Here is a 22,175-nt window from a genome sequence, read left to right as displayed (position 1 = left end):
CCTCTACCTCGATATAACTCTGTCCTCGGGAGACAAAAAAATCTTACCACGTTATAGGTGAAACCACGTTATATTGAACTTGCTTTGATCCACCAGAGTGCGCAGCCCCACCCCCCCCAGAGCACTACTTTACCGCGTTATATCCGAATTTGTGTTATATCAGGTGGCATTATATCGAGGTAGCGGTGTATTACTAAACTATCATTGTATGTAAAATAAATAAGGTTTCAAAATGTTTAAGAAGCTTCATTTAAAATTAAATTAAAATGCAGAGCCCCCCGGACCGGTGGCCAGGACCTGGGCAGTGTGAGTGCCACTGAAAATCAGCTCGTGTGCTGCCTTCGGCACATGTGCCATAGGTTGCCTACCCATGCACTACTGTATCTGGGAAAACATGACTACCGCTATAACTGCTTAGGCATGAGGGCTTGTCTACAGTACCCGCTGGATTGATGGGCAGCGATTGATCCAGCGGGAGTCGATTTATCACATCTAGTCTAGACGCGATAAATTGACTGCCAAGTGCTCTCCTGTCAACTCTGGTACTCCACCAGGGCGAGAGGCACAGGCGGAATCGACGGGAGAGCATTAAGGTTGCCAAGTCAGGCACTCAAAAATTAGGAAATGTCAGAATTTAGATTGCCTGGGTAACCTTAATTTGCCTCCTTTGTGCATATCCATTATTACACAGTCTTTAATTGCATGATCACATACTATTTTTTCCCTCAGGATCTCTGCTCATTCACTGCAAAGAAGGCCCTGCTCCGGAGAGGAACCTGGGTTGTAAAGTGAAAGAGGCTGTAGTCTCCAGGGCAACTTTCACCTGTCTTAACTATGAGACCATGCTATTCTTTCTGTAGTCCTCAGCAAGTTTGTGTGTAGATAAAGCCCAAATGGAGAATTTCATGTCCTCAAAGGTCTTTCTTTCTCCCCTTTTGAAGTCTGAATAGTTGCCTCTCTGAAAATGTAGTTCTACCTTATCCTTTCTTGATTCCTCAAGACAGAAGGACATCAGGGACAAAACATACAGTGAGGTTATACATACAGTCTAGACAACAAACTCAAACGAGATCTTAAAGTAACTGAAGAAAATTTTGAAGTTATAGAAGCCTGTGTACAAAGATGGCTGCCTAAAGGGGGTTTTAAACTATTAACCTTGAAAAAGAAATTGTCTCTGCTTGTTGCCTAGCAAAGTTCTATCCTCCCAAACACGAAACAAAAATGTATTACTCATGAATGGTGAGGTATAAAGGCTTTACCAGATGAGTTTGGGATATTAGTGTTACTCACAGGTGAATGATGCTGGCCACCCCACACAAGTGCTATTAAAACACTTATCCCACAGCATGCCATCATGTATTCTGTATGTCACATTACAGAAAAACTACTATAGGAATATTTTAGAGTTTTAAAAAAAAGTTAGTGCTTTATTTCTTAAACCCTATACCTTTAATACTAGTTGCCTTAGTTATAATGAATCCAGCTATATAGAACAGAGAGGAAGCCATTATAAACCTCTAAAAATGACCAAAAATAGTTTTTCTATGCATAAAAAGTCACAATTTTCATATCTGGTGTTTTGGGACCTCCCAGGGTTAGACGTGAATGTTGTACCCCAGTGGGAATCTGGAAAACCACCTTTTCCAGTTATATAAAGTTCTTGTCTCTAGCCTTACAGGAGCTTGAGATGTCAGACTTTAAAGTTATATCTATTTTAGGTCTAGAAAACCCATTCATTTTGGGCAGGTATAATTTGGGGGAAAATATGCAACATTTGGGGAATAGGTATCCAGAAGTCATTTGTATGAAGTGGTAATCAGCCATCTGTTCACAAACAATCACAGATTACCCTGGATACAAGGTTCCTTTTATGGCTAGGAAAATCTGGCATCATGCCCTTTGTTTGCAGGCTGGTGAGTTATCACATAAATTCAGCCCATGTACTTTCTGCCTCTCCTGTACTGGTTATACCAGTTTTATATTGTAGGAGAAACCAGAAAATGACTGCTTGGGTTTGTAGCTCATCTCACTGTGCTGCTATATATACTATGACCCTATCCATTGGCTCACTGGAAAAATCTTTCCTCAGGAGAACTTTAAGGCCACCAGTAAATATTTCACCTATCTGCCTTCCAAGTTCAAAGACACATCAGAAGAAATGACTCAGGCTGAAAAATTAAATGAAGCACTTCCATAGATGTCAGCTATGAATAATTCTCTTTTGTAAAGAGACTACAGATCTTTTTCTCGGGTCTTTAAAACAGATTCTGTCCATGCCAGGGCTGCCCTCAAGCATCAATTGGCTGTAGAGGTACCATTGAAGTTCCTGCTTAGTGAAGAATCCACTCACTTCTAAATAGGATCTTTGGGTATAAAACTGTCCTATGTGGGAATGATCCTATTTCACTATGGAAGAAAGAACTACATCTGCCTTAAAGCTAACCAGATAATATTTGTTTTGCTTTACATTATAAAAATATGTTGCCTGCCTACTCAAGCACTTAGATTTTGTGGGAAATTCCCATTTAGATCGGGTTGAATTCTCCAGTATCGAGTAGAGAGGAGTGTCTGGACCTAGTTTTGACCCAAAGAGAAAATATTTTCTTGTTTTCGTCTCTTGCTCTGGGGACTGAAAGCACTATGTAAGCATTGTCTCAAAACAGCCTAGAGCAAATAGGTCATCTTGCATCTGCCTCCCTCAGACTCCCATTCAGAAAGCTGTCTTTTCGACAAAGAGGACTTAAGACTCACATTGCTTACTGTATTTGGCAAGCTCTCTTTTTTTCTCTCAAAGCTACTGTGCCTGGAATTATTAGGTACAGAAGACTCCAAAGAGCATAAGGGTTTTCTCCTTTTGTATGTTGTCTTTCAAGAGACTAGTGCCATTTAAAGGTCATATTGTGATATGATTGACAGATCTGATTCTGCCACCAAGGTTGCAAGCAACAGTTGAAACCCTGTGTAGAACATACTGATCTTGCTGAAGAAGAAACTCAACTTCATTTTCAGATTTCTGCATAATTGGAAGACCTAAAAATAGCTTATGATAAACAGATTTGATCTAGAAATCAATAAGACACAAACATGGGACTCCACAATGCCATTTTTGTCACTTTTCAAACACCTCCAAAGCCGAATAATTTGATGGTAGCTAGGTCTAAGCTCACTATCAAGTTAAGGCATCCATAGGACCCCCTGATCAAATTCAGTGGCAGCCACTGATGTCAATAGCAGTTCAAACCAACTGTGTGATATTGACTACACTGTCACAGTATCAGTGTTTAATAAATCATTTATGTAAAACAATCTACTTTAAGTATTTATAGCAAGTCAGTCAACACAGTACTGAGGTGGTGAAGCACAGTGGGATAAGAAGGGCAGGATTCCAGGACCACAATGGGTGCCTTCTTGTGTAACTTCCCCCAAAACAGATTGTGAGAACACAACCAAGGATCTTCAGCAACAACAGTCCAAATCTCTACTAACTGAGCTGAAAGAGAAACAGCAATAGCATGCTCTTATCTGTTATGTCGAACAGCCACTAGCAGGAAACACGACACCTTGAGCCAAACTGAAACATCTGCCTAAAAAGCGTTCTGAAGGTGGAAAAGGGGTTTTTGATAATTTATATTGTACAAAAAAAGGCCTGATATGTTGGTTTCAAAAATGTTTTGCTTCTTGTTAACTTAGAAATATCAGGAATGTCAAGCCTGATTTTGTTGGATGTCTCCTTGGAGGATGCAGAGATGTGGAATAGGAGCTTTTACAGTCCTTAACTGAAGAGGCAGGATACTGGATCTTTGACAAAAGTGTTTTTTCTTAAGAATTTCTTAGGCACTTGAGTTGAATAAAAACCACTATTAAAACCAATAAAAAATTAAACAGATTGAGAGAAATCACTTGTATATCAGTTAATCAGATTGTACTTGCTTGTTACCGGTAATGCAATGGGTCTTCCAAGAAAAACACAGTAGGTGAGACCTGAATTTGTGAAGTAAAGCATAAGCAGAAAAAAAAATTATTTAAAAAACAACAAAAACTTACAAGCCTGCTGCATACATCACGAAGAACCAAAAGCAGGAGTTTTAGCCCACCTCTAACATAAAAACAAATTATATTCAAGTGATGACTAACTAGCCAGCTGATGAGTGTATTTCCAATTTAGGATGAAGCATGGTAAGACAAAGTTATCACTCCATTTGCGTATATGAATACTATAAATAATTCTATGATAAAAAATTCCCAAGACTATAACAGGGCTCAAAAAAAACAACTAGGTTAGTTCATGGAGGATATAGATCCATCAATGGCTATTAGCCAGGAGGGGCAGGGATGGTGTCCCTAACCTCTGTTTCCCAGAAACTAGGAATGGGTGACAGGGGAGAGATCACTTGATGATTATCTGTTCTGTTCATTGCCTCTGGGACACCTGGCATTGACCACTGTCAGAAGATGGGTTAGATGGACCTTTGGTCTGACCCAACATAGCCGTTCTTAAGTGGTTTTCTACAGCTCTTCACAATGGGACTTCAAAATGTAATTTTATTATTATTACAGCTTTTACCAGAGTTTGTTTCATAAAGAAATATATTAGTAATCACTTATAGTAAATTTAATAAATTAGATATTTTACAAAGTTGAGAACCAAAACTTTAAAAAAATGTCTTAAATGTGTCAGATTAGAGAAACCTTGAAATAAACAGCAACAAATATGGAAAAATATGAAGGGAAAATTATATTAAAAAGTAACTTTGTTTTGCATTTAAAATGTTAAATGCAGTTTGTACACTAATGCTACAAGATGTGAGCACAATGTTCTCTCTTTAAGGAGGAAGGATGGTTTAGTGGGTAAAGCTTATGACTAGCTGTCATAAGAACTGGGTTCTATTCCTGGCTCTCCCAAAGCCTTTATGTGACATTGAGCAAAGTCACTTAACCTCTTTGTACCCAAGTTTCCACATCTGTAAGGTGAAGATATTATTATCTCAGAAGAATGATGTAAGACTAAATTACAATTTGGGAAGTGTGCTAAGAGACTCATTTGGAAGATGTTATAAATGTAAAGTATATTATTTGGTTGCATGGAAAAGGAGAAATGGCCAAAGGTTTGAATACAGAATTAGTAACCAGAAACATCATCCAAAGTCTTCCACAGACTTATGACATCCGGAGAAGTCACTCAAATTTCTCTATCCCCATTTCTCATCTGAAAACAGAAATATTTCTCTGCCTCATAGGACTGAGGTGTTAGCTTACATTTTCAAAGCTTTCTTATCACAATTTCCCTCCCCCTTTCCTTTTATAAAGAAATTAACCTATTTGAGCAACCCACAACCACATGCACACTTAAAAATGTGGTATTAGTAATTTCTTAGCTTGTATATGTTACCATGTCCATTTATTTATATAATTAAATCAGCTGACCATTTGATTCTTGTGTATAAGCAAGGGAAAAACACCCAAACATTATGGAAAAAGCAAAAGGCACAATAATTTAATGTAGACTGAGGAGATTAAAACATCACATACAATTAACTACAGTAAATGTTGCATTTATGAGAGTGTTTCTTTTCATTCCTGGGAAATACTTTACCTTGATCAAACATTACAAATTGTAATGGCAAGCAAATCCTCCTCTTTGCAGCACACCTTGGCACCGGCAAAACCAGGGAGGTTTAAAAAAAAAAAATCTATCGCGCTATAGGATTATGATGTGTGTTATTTTACTAGTCCTGCTGTTGCTGCCTAGGACTTTCATCCCTTCAAACTAATCCAGTGCAGCAGCAGGGATTTTGCAGCATTACGGAGGGGGGAGGGGGAGAAGGGGAGTGACCTTAGAATACCTTGGAGACATACTGAGTAAGTTTTATATAAACCAGACACACTGTCCTGAGGTGACACTCACTGAAAAGCTAAGCAGGCTCCCAATAACTAGATGGAAAGCAAGAGGTCCCTTTAGACCATAGGATAATTTAGGTAAATTCTATTTCTTACTGCAGTTTCCTAACCCAGTCCAGGCACGTTAATCTTCATTCTCCCCTCAAAATGCCTCCCCCTCCCCACTTTTGTAGCCTCCCAGGAAAGTCCCATTTCTCCACCCAGTAGCATATGGCTACTGTCAGCCATAGCCCACCAAGGAAAGGTGGGCGGGACCTGCCTCGCCCTTCTTTTCCTCCCATCTCCACTAACGATATCCCCCCCACCACCACCACTGCCTCTTAACCAAACATGCTCCGCATCCGTTTCCTCCTCCCTTCCAAGCTCTCCCAGTTAAAAGGTATTTTGGAGTCTTCCCTCTGCTCCACCCCGGCTTTCCAATCACAAGCGCTTTACCGCAGCCGTTCAGCAGCGGGTCCCTGGCACCACTGCAATCTCCCAGTAAAAGCTGCCCGTCACCTTCTCCCCACAGCCTCCCACTAAGAAGGGGCCTGTTTCCCCCACCCTGTGTCGCCCTCTCCCCCGCACGCTCTCCTTGTAGTGCAGCTTCCCTCGCCATAAACAGGACCCCGCCCCCGCCACTGGAGCCCCCGGGCATCCTTCCCCCGCAGCAGCCCGAGCTCCGCTCCGCCAAGTCCCGCGCCGGCCAACGTTCCACGGCTCGCGCTCCAGCCTCTTTCGAACCCCGTCCGCCGAGAGGGGTGGGAAGGAGGGAGAGAGGTGCCTTGCGCACAATCTCCGCCCCTTCGCCCCCAAGGGAACCAATCAAACAACCCTGGCGTCCAAGGAGAGGGGCGGGGCGGAACGGCTGATAGAACTCGACGGTAGCGTCACGTTCCAGCCGCGCGGGGCAGGCTGGGAATTGTAGTTTCTCCTTTCCCAGCCGTAGCCATTTTGTGGTGAAGGGAACTACAACTTTTCCAGAGCCTAAGGATCATTCCAAGGGGGCACGCGGAGTCCCCGCGGCGCGTTGGCCAGCGAGGCCCAGTGCTGATAGCCCGGCGGGGCCCGGCGCGTGGGATGTGACGGGACGAGCGAGTCGCGGGGCAGGAGAATAATTCAAGAGCTTTGCAGACAGGGCAGGGGGAGGGGAGCGAGTGAGCGCGCTAGGGATCATCGCCCAATTCCCCGCTCCGCTCCCTCGCAAGGGCCGCCGGCCGCGGCTCGCCAGAGGCCAGGTTTGAATGCGAAAGGGAGGCCGAGGTCTCTGACGTTTGCCCTGCACGAGGCGCTCTACAGGGCCGGCTGCGGCTGCTGAATGCAGCTCGGTGGGGGCTTGCGGCCGGGGACCCGGGTGCGAATTGAGGCCAAGCCCTAACCGAGAGATTAAAAAAAAATCAGGTCCATTTAAAGTTGCTGCCGGAGCGCGGCTCTCATTGGTTAGGGGAGAGCTGGAGGAGCAGGGACACACACAGTGCGTGCAGCCTTCACTGCTGCTGCGCTGCTGCTAGAGAAGCTGCTGCTGGAGCTGGAGTTGTCTCTGCTGCTTTCCCTTGCTGCAGCAGCAGTACAAACGTGACTTCCAACATTTTTATTTATCTTCTCCTTTCAATCCTTTTCCTTTTGCAAGATGTAACTACAGCTCAGACACTAAGGACGTACAGATCGCTTAAGTGGCTTGGGAAAGAGAAAAGGGGATATCAAGGGCGTCGTTTTTTGTGTTGGGGAGAAAATTTCCATTATGAATGTTTCTCTAAAGTGATTTTTTTTTTGTTTGCTTCGCATTCGTTTTTTTCCCCCCATTCCCCATATCTCGGATTTATTGCAAAGAAAATCCCGTTGTGAGGCAAGAAAGTCGGATTACAAGATACTACTACAAACAAAAACTGGATTTTTGAGGGGCATTTTAGCAAAAAATTGTTGCGGCTTTACTTCATGAAGCAATTGTCCCCTTTTGCAAACAGAATTTGGATACCAGAATGAGTAAAGAAAGACCCAAGAGGAATATAATTCAAAAGAAATACGTAAGTGGTTATAACATATATCATTTGACTCCCAGTTTTAGGAAATGGCTGTGAATGTCAAGTTTATAGCTAATCCTGAAGCTATAAAGGTTTGAAACAAATGTCTAGTAATGCTGATCTTTATTCTCCTTAGGTGTGGGGGAGTTTCAGAAACCCCTTTAAATTGCAAAACCTTCTGCCCAGTTTCGTTATAAAGCCAGATTTGTGTAGCGATACCTCAAGTGAATAAATGTATTGACCTCAAATGACACAATCATAATCTAGTTTTAGATGAAAGGCAGGGAGCTCAAGGGGGGCTGCTGCGACAATGTTACTAAACTGCTTTTTCATTTGGCTATATTAATAATGCACTTTACATGCAAAATAACATATTTTGTATGTATGTAGAGTCCTGTTTAGTGAAGACACTATGGTTATAGGAAGCCCTTTAAGTTGAAATCGAATGTCTGGTTATGGCGAGCTTGTTTCTTGCACTACCGGATCAAATGTAATATATGTGATCGTTTGCTTATCTGGCTTGCAATAGAAACCAAACCAGTTGGGGATCATGTTACAGGGAATGCGTTTGTTAGGATTGACTTTAATAATGGGGAAATGGCTTGGTTTAGTTTAAAATTGCATGATGGTGTCTCGAAATACTAGAAGAATATGGTATAGTTCAGGCTGTACACCTATCTCTGTTCTTACACAACTGCTTAACCAGACGCTTGAAATAGTCTAACCCTTTAAACATATAAATTTGCAGGGATAGTTGGGTTTTGGTCCTGCTTCAGCTACGTTTTGATTGGCATAAGGCGAGTCTTTAAGTTTGGAAAAACAGAGGGGATTCGTCAGATATGCATCAGAACTAATAATTTTATCTGCATGTTACAAATAAAATATTTCATATTCAGAAAATGATTGCTTCAAGATATTAGATGCAACCCCCCACTTTTTTTCCCCAAGTTGTAGAATATACTGTATTATCATTTCTGGCTTTTTTTCCGTGGGGACTGTATAGATGTATTTCTTTGGGAGTCTGACCTTCGGGACCCTTTTGCCTTGTTTTTAAATATTTAATAAAAGGTAAATTGACTTAAGATGCCTATTTCTATCCATGTTTGTCTCTTCTCTTTAAAATATAATTTAGAGAAGCGAGGGGTTAGGAAAAAATTAAAAACTTAAAGGTATTCTGCACCGAATTTACGAATTAAAAATACATCCGCATTGCAGAGGAATTGGGAGTGTGAAGCGGACTAGTTTAAAGTATTGCATCGAAACAGGAACATTGTCTAGAAAGTCTAACGAAACATGTAAGACGTGCACGTTTCCCAGACAGTGAAACAAAGCAGAATGGGAGAAGAATTTGTAGTGTTTAATTAAAATAAAATAACATATATTTTAAAGCCACACCACGTCTGTACGAGTGAACAATAGAATCTTCCTCTGGTTTTGCCTATAGTGCTTGTTAAAGAATTAATAAAACTACTGTCACCCCCCCACTCTTGCCCCAGAGGCAAGATATGAGAGAGACATGTGAGCATGGTAGGGAGACAATGTATCCAATGTTCACAAGTTTAACTCTGGAATGGAGGGAAATCGCTTTTGGGGAGGGGGGCAAGGGAGTGCAGGTTACTGTGTTCGTGTGTGTGTCGAGGGGAATGTGTGGGTTGCTGCACTATTGCAGTGAGTAGCAGGCACAGACGCAAGCATGGCTGCTGCTTCTGCTTTGGGCTGGCCTGGTCGATTTCCCATGCATCCTCTCGAGCAGCGGCAACAGGTTAAAGCGGAATGTCAGTACAAGACCCCGGGTTCCCGGCCACTCAGCCCAGTCAGTGCCAGGTTCTTCTTGTTGTTCTGTGACGTCACAAAGGGAAGGGCCTGGGCTCGGTGGAATCTTCGTCTCATCAATGTTCTGATTTCCCCCTCCCCCTCCTCTGTGACGTCAAACGTGAGGCGGGCCGCTTGGGCTGGAGAACAGGGGGAGTCACGAGGGCACTGGCTGCTGCTACTGGGGAGGCTGTCTGTATTTCTGGCACCCAGCACTGTTCTCTGCTCTTACCAGGTGAGCAGGTGTAGCAAGCATTGCATACACAGCAACTTCTGTCAACCTCTGTCTCCCTTTCCCCCTTCCTATTAAGTGGAGTCTGAACCTGTTTAATTTGGTTCAGAGCAGGGAGCTAATCTACCTCATCTTTGGGTAGGAGGCACACTTCCCTGATGCCCTTTAAGAAGAAAGGGTTAGTCATTCTATTTTTCCTGCGTGGTATAACTTGATATGGTAAGGTAGAGGTACTCCTGTGTGGGTTGGTGGCACAGGGGGTGAAGTTGTACCAACAGAGCACAGCACCTTTCTTTTTTCTGAAACCTCTTTAAGTATTGCAGTGTCACAGTAGAACATCCTGGGTAGCATCTTTCCTTTAATACACACACACACACACACACACGTGCACCCACTCAAGTCTTTTGTCTGCATGTTTCAGTCCCAGGCATGATCACTCACACCCCAGGTTTCAACCACAGCTGTCAGAAAGGGCCTCCGGTTCCCAGCCTCTTGTAAAGACTTTATTTAAAAATATAAAAAAGGTAGTTTTGCCTCTGATAGTGTGCACACTAGCTTTTTTCCATTTAGCTAATCTCACACAGCTTGTCCACCTGAACTCTTTCCCTCAGAGGGACACAGTTTTATTTCATGCAAAATCTTTCAAGCACTTCACAAAAATTGTAAGTCTGATCCATATTCCAATTGCTTTGGAGGTTTTGCTATTTTAGGGAAACTGGAAAATGTGTGTTTTACAGCTCATAGTTATAAAAAAAAAAATCACTATGTATTTTACTGTGCTAAGCAATCTCCTGATCTCTGTCTATGGAAGAGCTGGCTTGTAAGGGATTATGTGACATTCCCGTAGTGGAGTATAACAATGGTCCTCCTAGTGTCATAAATTGCCTATATTGCTGGCTATGTATGTTGCTTTACTGCAAGGATGGATTTGAAGTAAGATATGATGTTCCTACCCTGGTCGGTGACACAAGGAGACAGGTCAACTAATTGTCCAGTCACCTCTTTCTCCGCTCCCCCCCCCCCCCTAAAAAAAAGTACTGTTTTGTAGGCTACTTAGCTCTGGTCTTCAGATAACCACAGACTGCCAGAATGCAACCAGAGCTTTTTGCTAAATGCTGAAAAGTAATTGTCTAAAATGTACCCTAAAACAAAAAGACTCTGAGAACAATAGAATATAGCACAGTGTTACGACTGTTGCCTTGAGGCTTAACTTGCTGTTACGCAAATCATCATACATCAAAGGTTTAAATAAACTTTTGGTTATTACCATGGGAGTCCTTAATCCAAGAAAAAGGAAACTCGTGTGTCTTCTTTTTAAAATGTTTTCACTGAACTTTTAAAAACCATGGCTGATAGATTTGTATGAATCTTCTCTCTTCACCCCCCTCCTCCTCAAACATCTCCTAAATATTAAATATTTCTTTTTGGCTCAAACCTCAGACAACTGACAGCATTGTAAAGCATCAGCTGTGAAGCCAGACTTTTTCAGTGTGCACTTGGAATTAATAGCTCTTAAATCAAAAGCTTTGACGTCTTAAATATAATTTCATAAGTGCATTTTTCTATCCCTTTTTGTGATGTCTTATAGCAAATTCAGTGGTCATTGTGGTTTAGTTTTTGAAGTAACAGACCTTTATTACTGTAACGAAATACCTGTGTAGTTCTGCTATGGTAACAGATGGTGAAATATAATTAAGTAGTAATGACACCACTGTCTCCTTGTGTGATTTGTTTCGCTGTCCTTGCAGGGGTAAAAGTGCGGTAGCTAGCCTTAAGGTGACACACTCCACATAAGGACAGCCTAGGTTTGTCAAATCAAGGGTTCAAGGCCTAAAGAAAATTAATACATTCTAGAGGTCTGAAAAGACATTGATGTTTTTGAGTAATGCTTTGGACTGTGTAATTATACAATATCCTTGTGACAACAGTAGGAAAAAAATTGCTTCATACATCATTGAAACGTAGCCGTCTCTGGGATGGAATGTAGCAACGGCATCATAATGCACAACAGTATACAGTAGTTTGGGAAGCATGATCTACCAGAGCCAACTGAAACTGCAGTGGGGAATTTATTTAGGAAGAATGTAGCTGTGCTGGATTTTGGTAAGGTCTATTACCTTGCCATCCTTGCACTCAAGTGTTATTAGATTTCTAATTTTCACAATTGGGTGGGGCCTCTGTGTCCTCTTGGATGAGATACAGTGCTTGGTTTGGCATTGATGAGGAGGACAGTGCTACTTTCTGAAGTACTGACACCATATTCTTCCAATGAAAGGAGGGGGCAGAGCTGCTCGGTCCTGGTTGAGCCATGTTGTCCTGGGGGATAGCTTTAACAAACAAGGGGAGTTCAGTCCTTATGTTGCCTTAGCCCTTATTTTAAGGGCGAGGAATAAGCTCCTCCATCAGCAAAAAGAACAGGAGTACTTGTGGCACCTTAGAGACTAACAAATTTATTTGGGCATAATCTTTCGTGGGCTTTTAAAGCCCACTTCATCGGATGCATGCAGCGTAATGCCCAAATAAATTTTAGTCTCTAAGGTGCCACAAGTACTCCTCGTTCTTTGTGTGATACAGACTAACACGGTTACCGCTCCTCCATTAGTCCACTACAGATAGTGCTTTTTCATGCCTGGTTGGGATTCTGATTTTTTTTTTTTTTTTTTTTTTTAGATTTCTTACAAGATTATATCTAGCCCTTGAAAGGACTCTGTCAGCCCTGAGTAGGGTCCTTGGCTAGCATTGTGGAGAAACTGCTGTTAAGTACCCTGTGCTACAGGTATTCCACTCTCCCTGCTGGGCCCTCTTTGTCTCAAGGCCTCTTAAGTTTGGTCAGGACAAAGATTTATTACAGCATCTTTCTCCACAAAATAACACTTTTTTTTTTTTCTTGTGAAGAGTTGTAGCTATAGCTTTAAGGATGCAACCCCATGGAAAAACTTTCCCTCTTCAGAGGATCTGGTTGAGACTGGGCTACTTCCTGAGCTCTGTTAGTTCCCTTGAAACACTTAATGCAAGCCTGTGCTTCATGGCCACACCACAGCTCTTCTAGGTCTGCAGACTTTTGGGCCTTTATTCCTTATTGGCCAGGTGAGTTAGCTGCTGGTATTGCATATAAAAAAGGGAAGGCAGAGCTGAAGAACTATTTTGGGATCTCTAGATAGGGCAAGGAGGTGATCTAGGCTTTGCCTTGGGCTGAGTTTACTTCAACAAATATCAGATAAAATAATGTAATTACTCAGCATTATGTAAAAATTGGCTACAACATTGTGTGTAATTCAGAGAGCTAAGGATGTAGTGGTGTACCTAACAAATATGACTTATCAATGCTTACCTTTTCTTGTTGCTGTGAGTAACAAGAAGAATTGTCTTGAAGAATTGTCTCTTATTGATGGGGGGGCAGGGGGAGTGGCCTCTTACTTCAGCCAGCTGCATGGGCTAGAAACAAAGTGTGTAATTTATACAGTATGTTCCAGAATTACAGATACTGAATTATTAAGACTATAGCAAATGGTTCATAATTGTTTGTGTTCATTGGGCACTTTCACTGCCTGTAGTGAGGCTTGACAGGCCTATTAAGTTAGTATTAAAGGTATAAACTCTTTTTCTTAAAGGAACAGAATAATACTTAGCACTGTGCATGTTAAAGTTTGGTACAAACATTAACTGATCCTTGCATTGAGAGAGATAAGATTGTCCCCATTTTATTGTTGCAAGACATAGGTCTAAATGCCTCAACCAAAACAGCACAACACCTCAAGAGAACAGACAAAACTAATATCCAGTGTTTCTGGATTCTAGTACCATACTCAGTCAACATCATTAGAAGTTGCAGCCCCATTGCAATGTATGCTGAAAGTGTTCCTCTAACATAATCTAAAGAAATACTGAAGTCTGTATTTAAGAACTTGCGCTCTTGCTGTGTTTATTTGAATAGAGATGTGATACCTTGCAGATGATGGAAATAATTTCCTATGATGATTACTCAGTGGAGGGAGTATTTAATTAAGTAGATCCCTCTCATACGCTGAAGCAAAAGGGACTCTGCAGGATTAAAATTCGGATTTTGACATTATGTTTGCACATGTTGCTAATACTGCCCAATTTATATAAAACTGAAAGTGCTGGGGGAAAATCTATTCAGCATTTATGTTGTATGGCTACTTTTTATTTCATTCAGCTTGGACACTGAAAAGACACTAGTCACTTTCAGCTTTTATGCACTAGAACAATATTGCAGTATTTGCTTTGCAATAATGCAGAGGAAGGCTCAGATGGAACTGCAAATAGGGAGAGAAACATGTTTTGCTTCTTTATGATCAGGAGCCAGTGTTTTGTGATTCTGCAGATGTGGAGAATAAATGCATTGCAGCAGAATCTAATTTTTGCATTTAAAACAAGTATTAATTTTTTCTAGGCCTTAGGGTTGTGAAAAAACCCATCCAAATGTAAAAAAAGTTTAACTGATGCACTGTCTGAATGTGTGCAGACCACCTGAAACAATAGCTCTGGTGGATTTGGTTGCCTTTCTTAATCTAAAGGGGATGTTAATTTTCAAGTCTAGTAATACAGATTTCTGTGATGTTAAACCTGAACAGCCTCCATATAGTCCCAGGTATCAAGAGCCCCAAATATTCCTAGCCAACTGCCCACACCTTTAGCTTTTCTGAAAATTTTTATGCTTCACCTATCTGTTTTCAACACACAATTCTGCAGCACATAACACTTAAAATGTAGAGACAGTGTAAAATAAATTGAACTTAATATCAAATGATTAAATACCAGGGAATCCTGTACTTAATCACTCACTTCCATATTTAATTTGATTAAAAATCACAATTAAAAAATGATGTGAAGCTGCCACAGTATCTACGAAGTGTTCTGTAACATTTAGGTTGAATTTGCTATGGAGTACATGGTGGTTAATTTAAGATCTATAAAGAAGGTACAGAAAATATCTAGGCTTCCCTTACATCTTTTCTGAGGTGTTAACTGATTTGTTACCTTAAGGGATATTGAGTATAGTCTTCCCTGTTTTTGCTACAGAGAACTAGAAAATATTATTGGGAGCTTTCTTGGCTCTCATTTGAGAAGGCAGATGTATTTCAGTGTTTCATAAAAATGCTCTCTTTTGAAGCATTTGTAGGTGCAAACAAGTTTTAAATCATCTGATTGAAAAACTCTTCTTTCAGTTGCTCAGGTTTCATTCTTTCCTCTCTTGTAATGATGTTCTGCTAGTTCATGTTCGGAGTTTTCATGTAAAAATAGAGCAGAATGACACCTGGTATTTCCCGGTGTGGAGGTGACAGTAGGGGAGGGGAATGGAATAAAACTTTTTTAAACAAGTGAACAGTCACATTTATTTTCAGGATGTTCTTGTTCCTCATTTTAATATGCAGATAAAGAGTCTGATCCTCTGAACACTTATGCTTGTGCTTAAAGTTCCTCATGTATGTTGACTTGTTGATGTAAATCGAACTATTTACAAAGTAAAATGAAGTATGCACATAAGTGTCTGTAGGATTGGGGCCCAAGAATTGGAGCCAAACATGCTTGACTTCAGTGGGGATCTTGGATGCTCAGAAACTCTTAAGATCAGGCCTACAAACATTTTTAAAAAAAATCTTTTTAAATGGTTCATGGAAAAAATTCTAGCTAGTATTAGGAGCTCGGCTTTTGAAAAGCTAAATGTAGTACACCTCTACCTTGATATAACGCTACCCGATATAACACGAATTCGGCTATAATGCAGTAAAGCAGTGCTCTGGGGGGCGCGGGACTGCGCATTCCGGTGGATCAAAGCAAGTTCGGTTTCACCTATAATGCGGTAAGATTTTTTTTTTGGCTCCCGAGGACAGCGTTATATCCAGGTAGAGGTGTACCTAAATATACTGCTTGCATGGGCATAAGAAGCACAGATGTACCATTTAGCTAAGAACTTCAGCTGGAAAAGCTCTGCTACTCTCTCCACCCTAAAAATAAGGAATTGGCTCCTGTAGCTTTGATTTCCCCCTGGTCATCCTTCTCTTTCTCCTTCTGGAATGGTATTGATTCACTTTTTCCTTTTCTTCCTTAATCCTGTGCTCAACCTTTCTTTCAACTCTCCACTAGAGATCAGGCCTGTAGAATTAAACCAGTATCTACAGGTCTGTCTCATCTTACGCTGGGGTTACGTTCCGCAGTCAGTGCCTAAAGAGAAAATTGTGTATAGTCAAAATTACATTGAGTGTAATGGCGGGCAGAATCGCCTGCACTATAGAAACAGTATTTAAATTGTTGCTTTTCTCTTTTGGGGGGTTTTGTTTTTGCTGAACGCGTAAAGCTGAAATTGCACATGTTAAATGCGCCTAAGATGCGACAGACCTGTAGTCAGTTTCAGTTTAGTGCCTGATGGATCACAAACTGGGTGTGCAGCCAAATTGATTGGCAGTGATAAATATTGCATGGTGAAGTGTGGGGATACCACAGATAGTGTTTGTTTTTTGTTTGTTTGTTTTAATTTCCTTATTAGACTGGTGTGACTTGAGTGACACTAACTTACTATATTTTTAATCTTCCAAAATGCATCTCTTCATAATGTTCCTGGTCTTTTCTGCCTGGATTCTTGTGATCCTTCGTGGCAGATACTCTTTCCTGCAGATTGTTCTGCAAAAGAGTGGCTTTGGATGTGAGACCATTAATGAAGTGGTGTTGTAGCTCGGTTGGTCTCAGGCTAGTAGAGAGACAAGGTGGGTGAGGTAATATCTTTCATTGGACCAACTTCTGTTGGTGAGAGAGACAACCTTTTGAGCTTACACAGCTGTATAAGCTCGCCTCTCTCACCAACAAAAGTTGGTCCAATAAAATGTATTGCATCACACATACAAACCCTTTATTTCTCAGGCAATTAGTGGGTCACTTCTACCTTCTAATGACTCGGGGAAACTCAAATAATAAAATAAATCTCACTGGAAAGTCATGTTGCAAAGCCCTAACAATGTTGTGCCATACCATATCCCTAATTTCTGCTTTTTATTCTTCAAATCTGTCTTGTTAGTCTGACTTCTTTTGGATGGTGTGATGGTTGCAGAAGATGGAATACAATTATTTTTCATACAGCAACGTGATAACTGCCTAAAGTTTATTCTTGCCTTTTATAATCCATGGGAGTTCATCCTGCAAAAATCTACTAAATTTAGTTTTACACTTTGATGCTGTGATATTTTGATCCATTTAAAATATCTGTACAAACATTCATTTTTATCTTTTGTTGCAGATTAGTTTGAAAGCATGTATTCTCAAATTAAGAAACAATGATGGGACTGGCAAACTGATCAGCTGTTTTAACTGACTTCTGGAAAGATGTATCTATGCATGAGCATTGTTTTACTGTGTTTTTTTTTTTTTTTTTTTTTTTTCAGTGAAAATCATCTAACTTTGTTCTAAATTGGTGTGTGCATAATAAATATGCACTTTCTAGTATTTCTGTTTAATCCAGGACAGAGTGCTGTGCACACTTTTATTTATTTATTTTTAATAGCCTACTCTTCCTGGCCAACATCCAGACTCTTTGAAGAGGTAGAGGACAGGGACCCAGGGAGGTACAAGAGAATCCCCCCATTGAGAATCTCAGAGCTTCCGCAACATCTCCATGGGCATTGATATGGTATGGTGTTCTGCCCCTGGATTTTCCTGAGGAGTTGACTTTTTTGTACTGACCTTTTGACCTGGCTTTTCTTCCCTAAATCTGACTGTGGGAAGGGGAAGGGCTGTCTTCTCTCCCCTTCCTATTTTCCTGCGTATGTGTTTTTTCTTCTTCCCCTCCCCACAGGATCATGCCTTGCAAGCTCTAGTATGGATCAGTGTTGGGTAAATTCTACTTTTGTACTGGGTGCATTTAACTCTGTCAGCAGGAATCTTGCCAGTTTCACTGTGGCATTATGGGCCTTACTGCAAGAGTATGCTCACTATTTGCAGGCTTTAAATTCCTTCCTTCCCCTTTTCGGAGAATTAAGATATGTGCAAACACAGTTTCAGAAGTCTATTGCCAATCTAAGGCCATGTCAGCATACAGCCACCACAGTTACTAAATCGCTTGTGTGTGTGCACTCTTGGCTCCTTGTGTCAGCAGTGCACATCCTCACCAAGAGCGCTTGTATTGATTGTATTGTCAGTGTGGGGTGTTGTGGGATGGCTCCTGAAAGCCAGTAACAGTTGACTTAAGCAACACAGTGTCTAGAGCAGGGGTCGGCAACCTTTCAGAAGTGGTGTGCCGAGTCTTCATTTATTCACTCTGATTTAAGGTTTCGCGTGCCAGTAATACATTTTAATGTTTTTAGAAGGTCTCTTTCTATAAGTCTATAATATATAACTAAACTATTGTTGTATGTAAAGCAAATAAGGTTTTTAAAATGTTTAAGAAGCTTCATTTAAAATTAAATTAAAATGCAGAGCCCCCCGGACCAGTGGCCAGGACCCGGGCAGTGCAAGTGCCACTGAAAATCAGCTTGCGTGCCGTCTTTGGCACATGTGCCATTGGTTGCCTACCCCTCGTCTAGAGTCTAGACTGACACTGTATCAACCTAGTTACATCGACCATGACTCTACGGTGGTGTTACTAAATTGGCGTAGAGAGGCACTCATATTAGTGGGAGCCAAATTTAAGTGAAGACGCTTCCACAGCTAGATCGAAGCAGGGCAGTTTATGATGACCTAACCCTGTGGTGTAGATCAGGCCTGAATAAGTAAGAGTTTGTACCTGAGTGTGGTGGTAGCCTGTCTTAAGAATACAGAAGGGAACCTGAGAGAGTTGAAGTGCAGCACTGTAATGAACCCCACACAACACTGAATTATTTTTGACAACACCACTGCTAAAATTTAAAAGGAGTCTGTGAATCTTGGACATGAGTTTGCTCAATGTTTAACCCTATTACATAATTGTAATTTTTATTGGTTTTCATACCTGCTGTCTTAACTCTTAATGTGCTGTTCTGAAACTAGTAACCTATATTCCCAAGAAGCTTTTACTTTAGACGTAGCATTTGGGTTTCAAAAATGGTGTGACGTAAACCAGCTTATATATTAGTGTCTTTTTATAAGATGATTGATTTGGCAAAATGTGTATGTTTTTAAATGCATTACTTTCAGTTTGTCCCAACATTCCTCCCCCTGCCCCAACACATCAAAGTTGTAAGCCAAATCTCTCAGCTATGGAGAGCCAAGATTGCTCACACACAATTCATAATACAAGTTTCCAGGCCTGCTTGTATGCCAGATCAATTAACTCTTCTTAGCACAACTAGAAGTGGAATAGAATTACATATGCTTCTGTTTCAAGGATACAAAACTCAGACCAAACTTTGAGTTTGGAAAACTCCAAGCCAAATGAAAAGAGAGCATTTTCTGGTATTGGTCGTAAAGCTGTCCACTGGTCTGGCACATACCTCTTAACTGCACCTCCTTTTTGGTAGAGGAATGATACCAAACTAAGGGACTTGAAGTGAATTTTCACCAGATAAATGTGAGTTGAAAAGGTGGAAGTGGGGAGGAAAGAGAGAGTGTGTGTGTGTGTGTGTGTGTGTGTGTGTGTGTGTGTCCAGGTATGGTGATGAAACTCGCATGGCTCATTACAGACATCTGGAATTCCTATTGGATGACTAAAATATAAAGCAGAAGTTAACATGTTCGGTTAGTAGTGCTTTTAATAAATGATTGAAAGAAATAAGAGTGTGTCTACTACTGAGACTGTTATCTTAGATTTGAAAATTTTTCACTGCGCATTATTTGCTTATAGTTATTAAACATAATGGGTATGTGGTATATTTGTAAGAGAAAAGGCTTTGTACTAATTTAAACCTGGAGAGAACCCCTATAGGCGGGATGTCCCCTTATCTGATTGTAACACTTATTTCTTACATGTAACAAATCATATATTGATTGTAATAGCTGGCAACTAATTCTGAAGTTGGCTTTTCCTTCTTTTAAGTATTTGCCTGTAATACCGTATCCTAATTAAAACCACAGCTAAATAAATGAGGAGAGGAAGACTTTCTTTAAACATAAAAAAAGAATTTTAAATAGCTGGAGAAAGCCAGACACTGTTTGACATCATGTCTTTAGGAATTTTCCTGCCCAGAGACTCAAGGTATATCTACACTGTAGTTGAAACATCCTTGACTGCCCCATGTCAGCTGACTGGGGCTGTAAAATTGCAGTGTAGACGTTTGGGCTTGGACTGGAGCCTGCTTGTGTGTCTGAGAGCGAAATAGTTATTGTAACAATTTTAGCATCAAGATTTCTAAGGGAGGGTGGGAGGATGGCCTTGTGGCTTCTGCTTTCGTATGGCTGGTGTAGAGCAGCAACTATAATTTCACCTGAAGTTGATCGAGCCAGATGCCTACATCAAAATTTATTGCAGTAATGCCTCCTTCATATTTATAAATTGGGCAGTAGGTAGTATATGTTTGCAAAGGCCCAGAAATAGGAGTTGGGAAAATGATTTCCATTTTCTATCTAACAAAATCTTCTGCTGATCATGTTTTACATTGGTTATTTGCCTTGATTTCAACTATTTTACCCATGCTAGTGCTATTTTGGAGGGAAGTAGTTTTTATGCAGCCTCCATGATCCACAGCACCCTCTCCAAGGGAGGAAGAGGGAGTACTGCATCAGCACCTGCTTCCTTCTTTTCTGCAGGCCTGAAAGGAAGGCAAGGAGAAGTGTCTGCAGCTCACTTTTTGGGGCAGTGGCATTGGGGAGAAAGCATAGCCGAAGGGGAAAAAAGAGCACATTTGTCTTCATTCCCACCTTCAAGTGTGGCTCCAGAATTGTAAGGTGATAATATAATCCCCCCGTCCCCTCAATTTGCCTCCTTGTATGATACCATGTAGAATTAGGCAAATACTGCTAATAGTGGGTGGGGCTTTTTTTTTTTTTTTGGAGGGGGGTTCTTTTTCGATCCTTGTTCACTTTATTTAAAAATATGGATTTGCTGTGGCCATGCTCACCCTTTTCATGTCCATTTTGTGAACATTTGTGCAGTTTAGTTCCTTTGATATGAATGATCAGGGAAAGTGGATTTTCTAGCCACATAACTAAGGATTCACAGAAATCATGTTTTAGATACACATGTCCAAGTATTAACTTATGCGTTCATCCAGTCAGGAAACAAAACAAAATAAAATCATGTGAATTAACTGACTATTCCAAGTGCATGGATAGTTATGATTAATGGACTTTGAATACTCAGTCAATCAACAGAGGAAATTAAAATTCACAAAAAATTGAACATGGTTTTTAAGGACAAACTTAAGGAAACTACAGTCTGCTCATGGCTATTCTACAAGTAGAAAGAAACTAAATTATTAGTGACAAATAGAGCTCCAGAGCTGCATGAACACTTTTAATTACATGTGTTAATATTTGATGCATACATTCTGTGTACCTGTCCTATTCTGCCCGCGTATTGGTATTTGGAAACCCCTATCTCTTCAGACAGAAGTCTCCATTTAGGTGCTTTTTCTGTTGAAAGATGTCTTTTGGCAAAAACATATTCAGTCTTCTGGCAAACTACCACAAACCGCTATTTGTAAGAGAAAAGGTACTGTTGCTAGTGGATTTTTTGTTTATGCCCTTAGCCAAAGGAATATACTACAGCATATGTATTTATTTAACCTTTCTTTAATTTTAATGAAGTTTTAAAGTGAAACTAGCAAATGTATTATGTAACAAACTTAAGTCCAGTTTTATCCATATTAAACCCACGATGGGGTGTGTATTAAATGTTGTTTTCAGTGTCAAATAGTTTCTATATCATTACTGCTGCCAGGTCTAATTGTGATACGCATGGTACAAACGTAAAGCATAAAGAGTGTATGCTCTACATAGTAAAGACAGAGGACAAGATACAGGAATCAATCGACCTTGTCCAGGGTCACATAGGGTACGTCTATGCTGCATTACAAAACCTGTGACAGTGAGCCTCAGAGACTGGGTCTGTAGACTCCAGCTTGCAGGATGGCACTAAAAGCAGCTGTGTAAACCTTTGGACTCAGGCTCAGAATCCCACCCCTCCCCCCAGGTTTCAAAGCCTGAGCTTCCCCCCTGAGCCCAAATTTCTACACAGTCGTTTTTAGTGCTGTAGCATGAGCCCAAGTCTGTAGACCCAGGCTCTGAGACTTGCTGTTGTGGTTTTAAAATACAGTGCAAGCATACCCATTGACGTTCATTTGGATGAGATGTGAATAAAACTGAGGTTT

At 40.8% G+C, this 22,175-nt stretch overlaps 1 protein-coding gene and 1 long non-coding RNA gene across 3 annotated transcripts in view; one reads left to right on the top strand and one right to left on the bottom strand.

Annotated features, from left to right (window-relative positions):
* LOC117873229 overlaps positions 1–6,645 on the bottom strand; it is an 89,752-nt gene extending 83,107 nt beyond the window's left edge. Inside the window, exons 1-2 of one of the 2 annotated variants that reach the window (XR_004644670.1) lie at positions 5,594–6,645; positions 715–3,981 (exon numbers count right to left, since the gene is read on the bottom strand). This is a non-coding gene — a long non-coding RNA (uncharacterized LOC117873229). Of the gene's footprint in view, positions 1–714; positions 4,254–5,593 lie in introns of those variants that run through there. The other variant, XR_004644668.1, reaches the window with a different exon arrangement.
* A 190-nt stretch (positions 6,646–6,835) lies between these two features.
* Positions 6,836–22,175, top strand: part of LOC117871805 (protein Jumonji-like) — a 190,066-nt gene continuing 174,726 nt past the window's right edge. Inside the window, exon 1 of the mRNA XM_034759564.1 lies at positions 6,836–7,901. Within this exon, the coding sequence (XP_034615455.1) occupies positions 7,857–7,901 (45 nt within the window). The 5' untranslated portion in view covers positions 6,836–7,856. The remainder of the gene's footprint in view (positions 7,902–22,175) is intronic.

Source organism: Trachemys scripta, chromosome 2 (assembly GCF_013100865.1).
Source record: "Trachemys scripta elegans isolate TJP31775 chromosome 2, CAS_Tse_1.0, whole genome shotgun sequence".
Taxonomy (NCBI): Eukaryota; Metazoa; Chordata; order Testudines; family Emydidae; genus Trachemys; species Trachemys scripta.
Note: the sequence above shows the minus strand (reverse complement) of the source record. Positions and strands in the feature narration are given on the sequence as shown.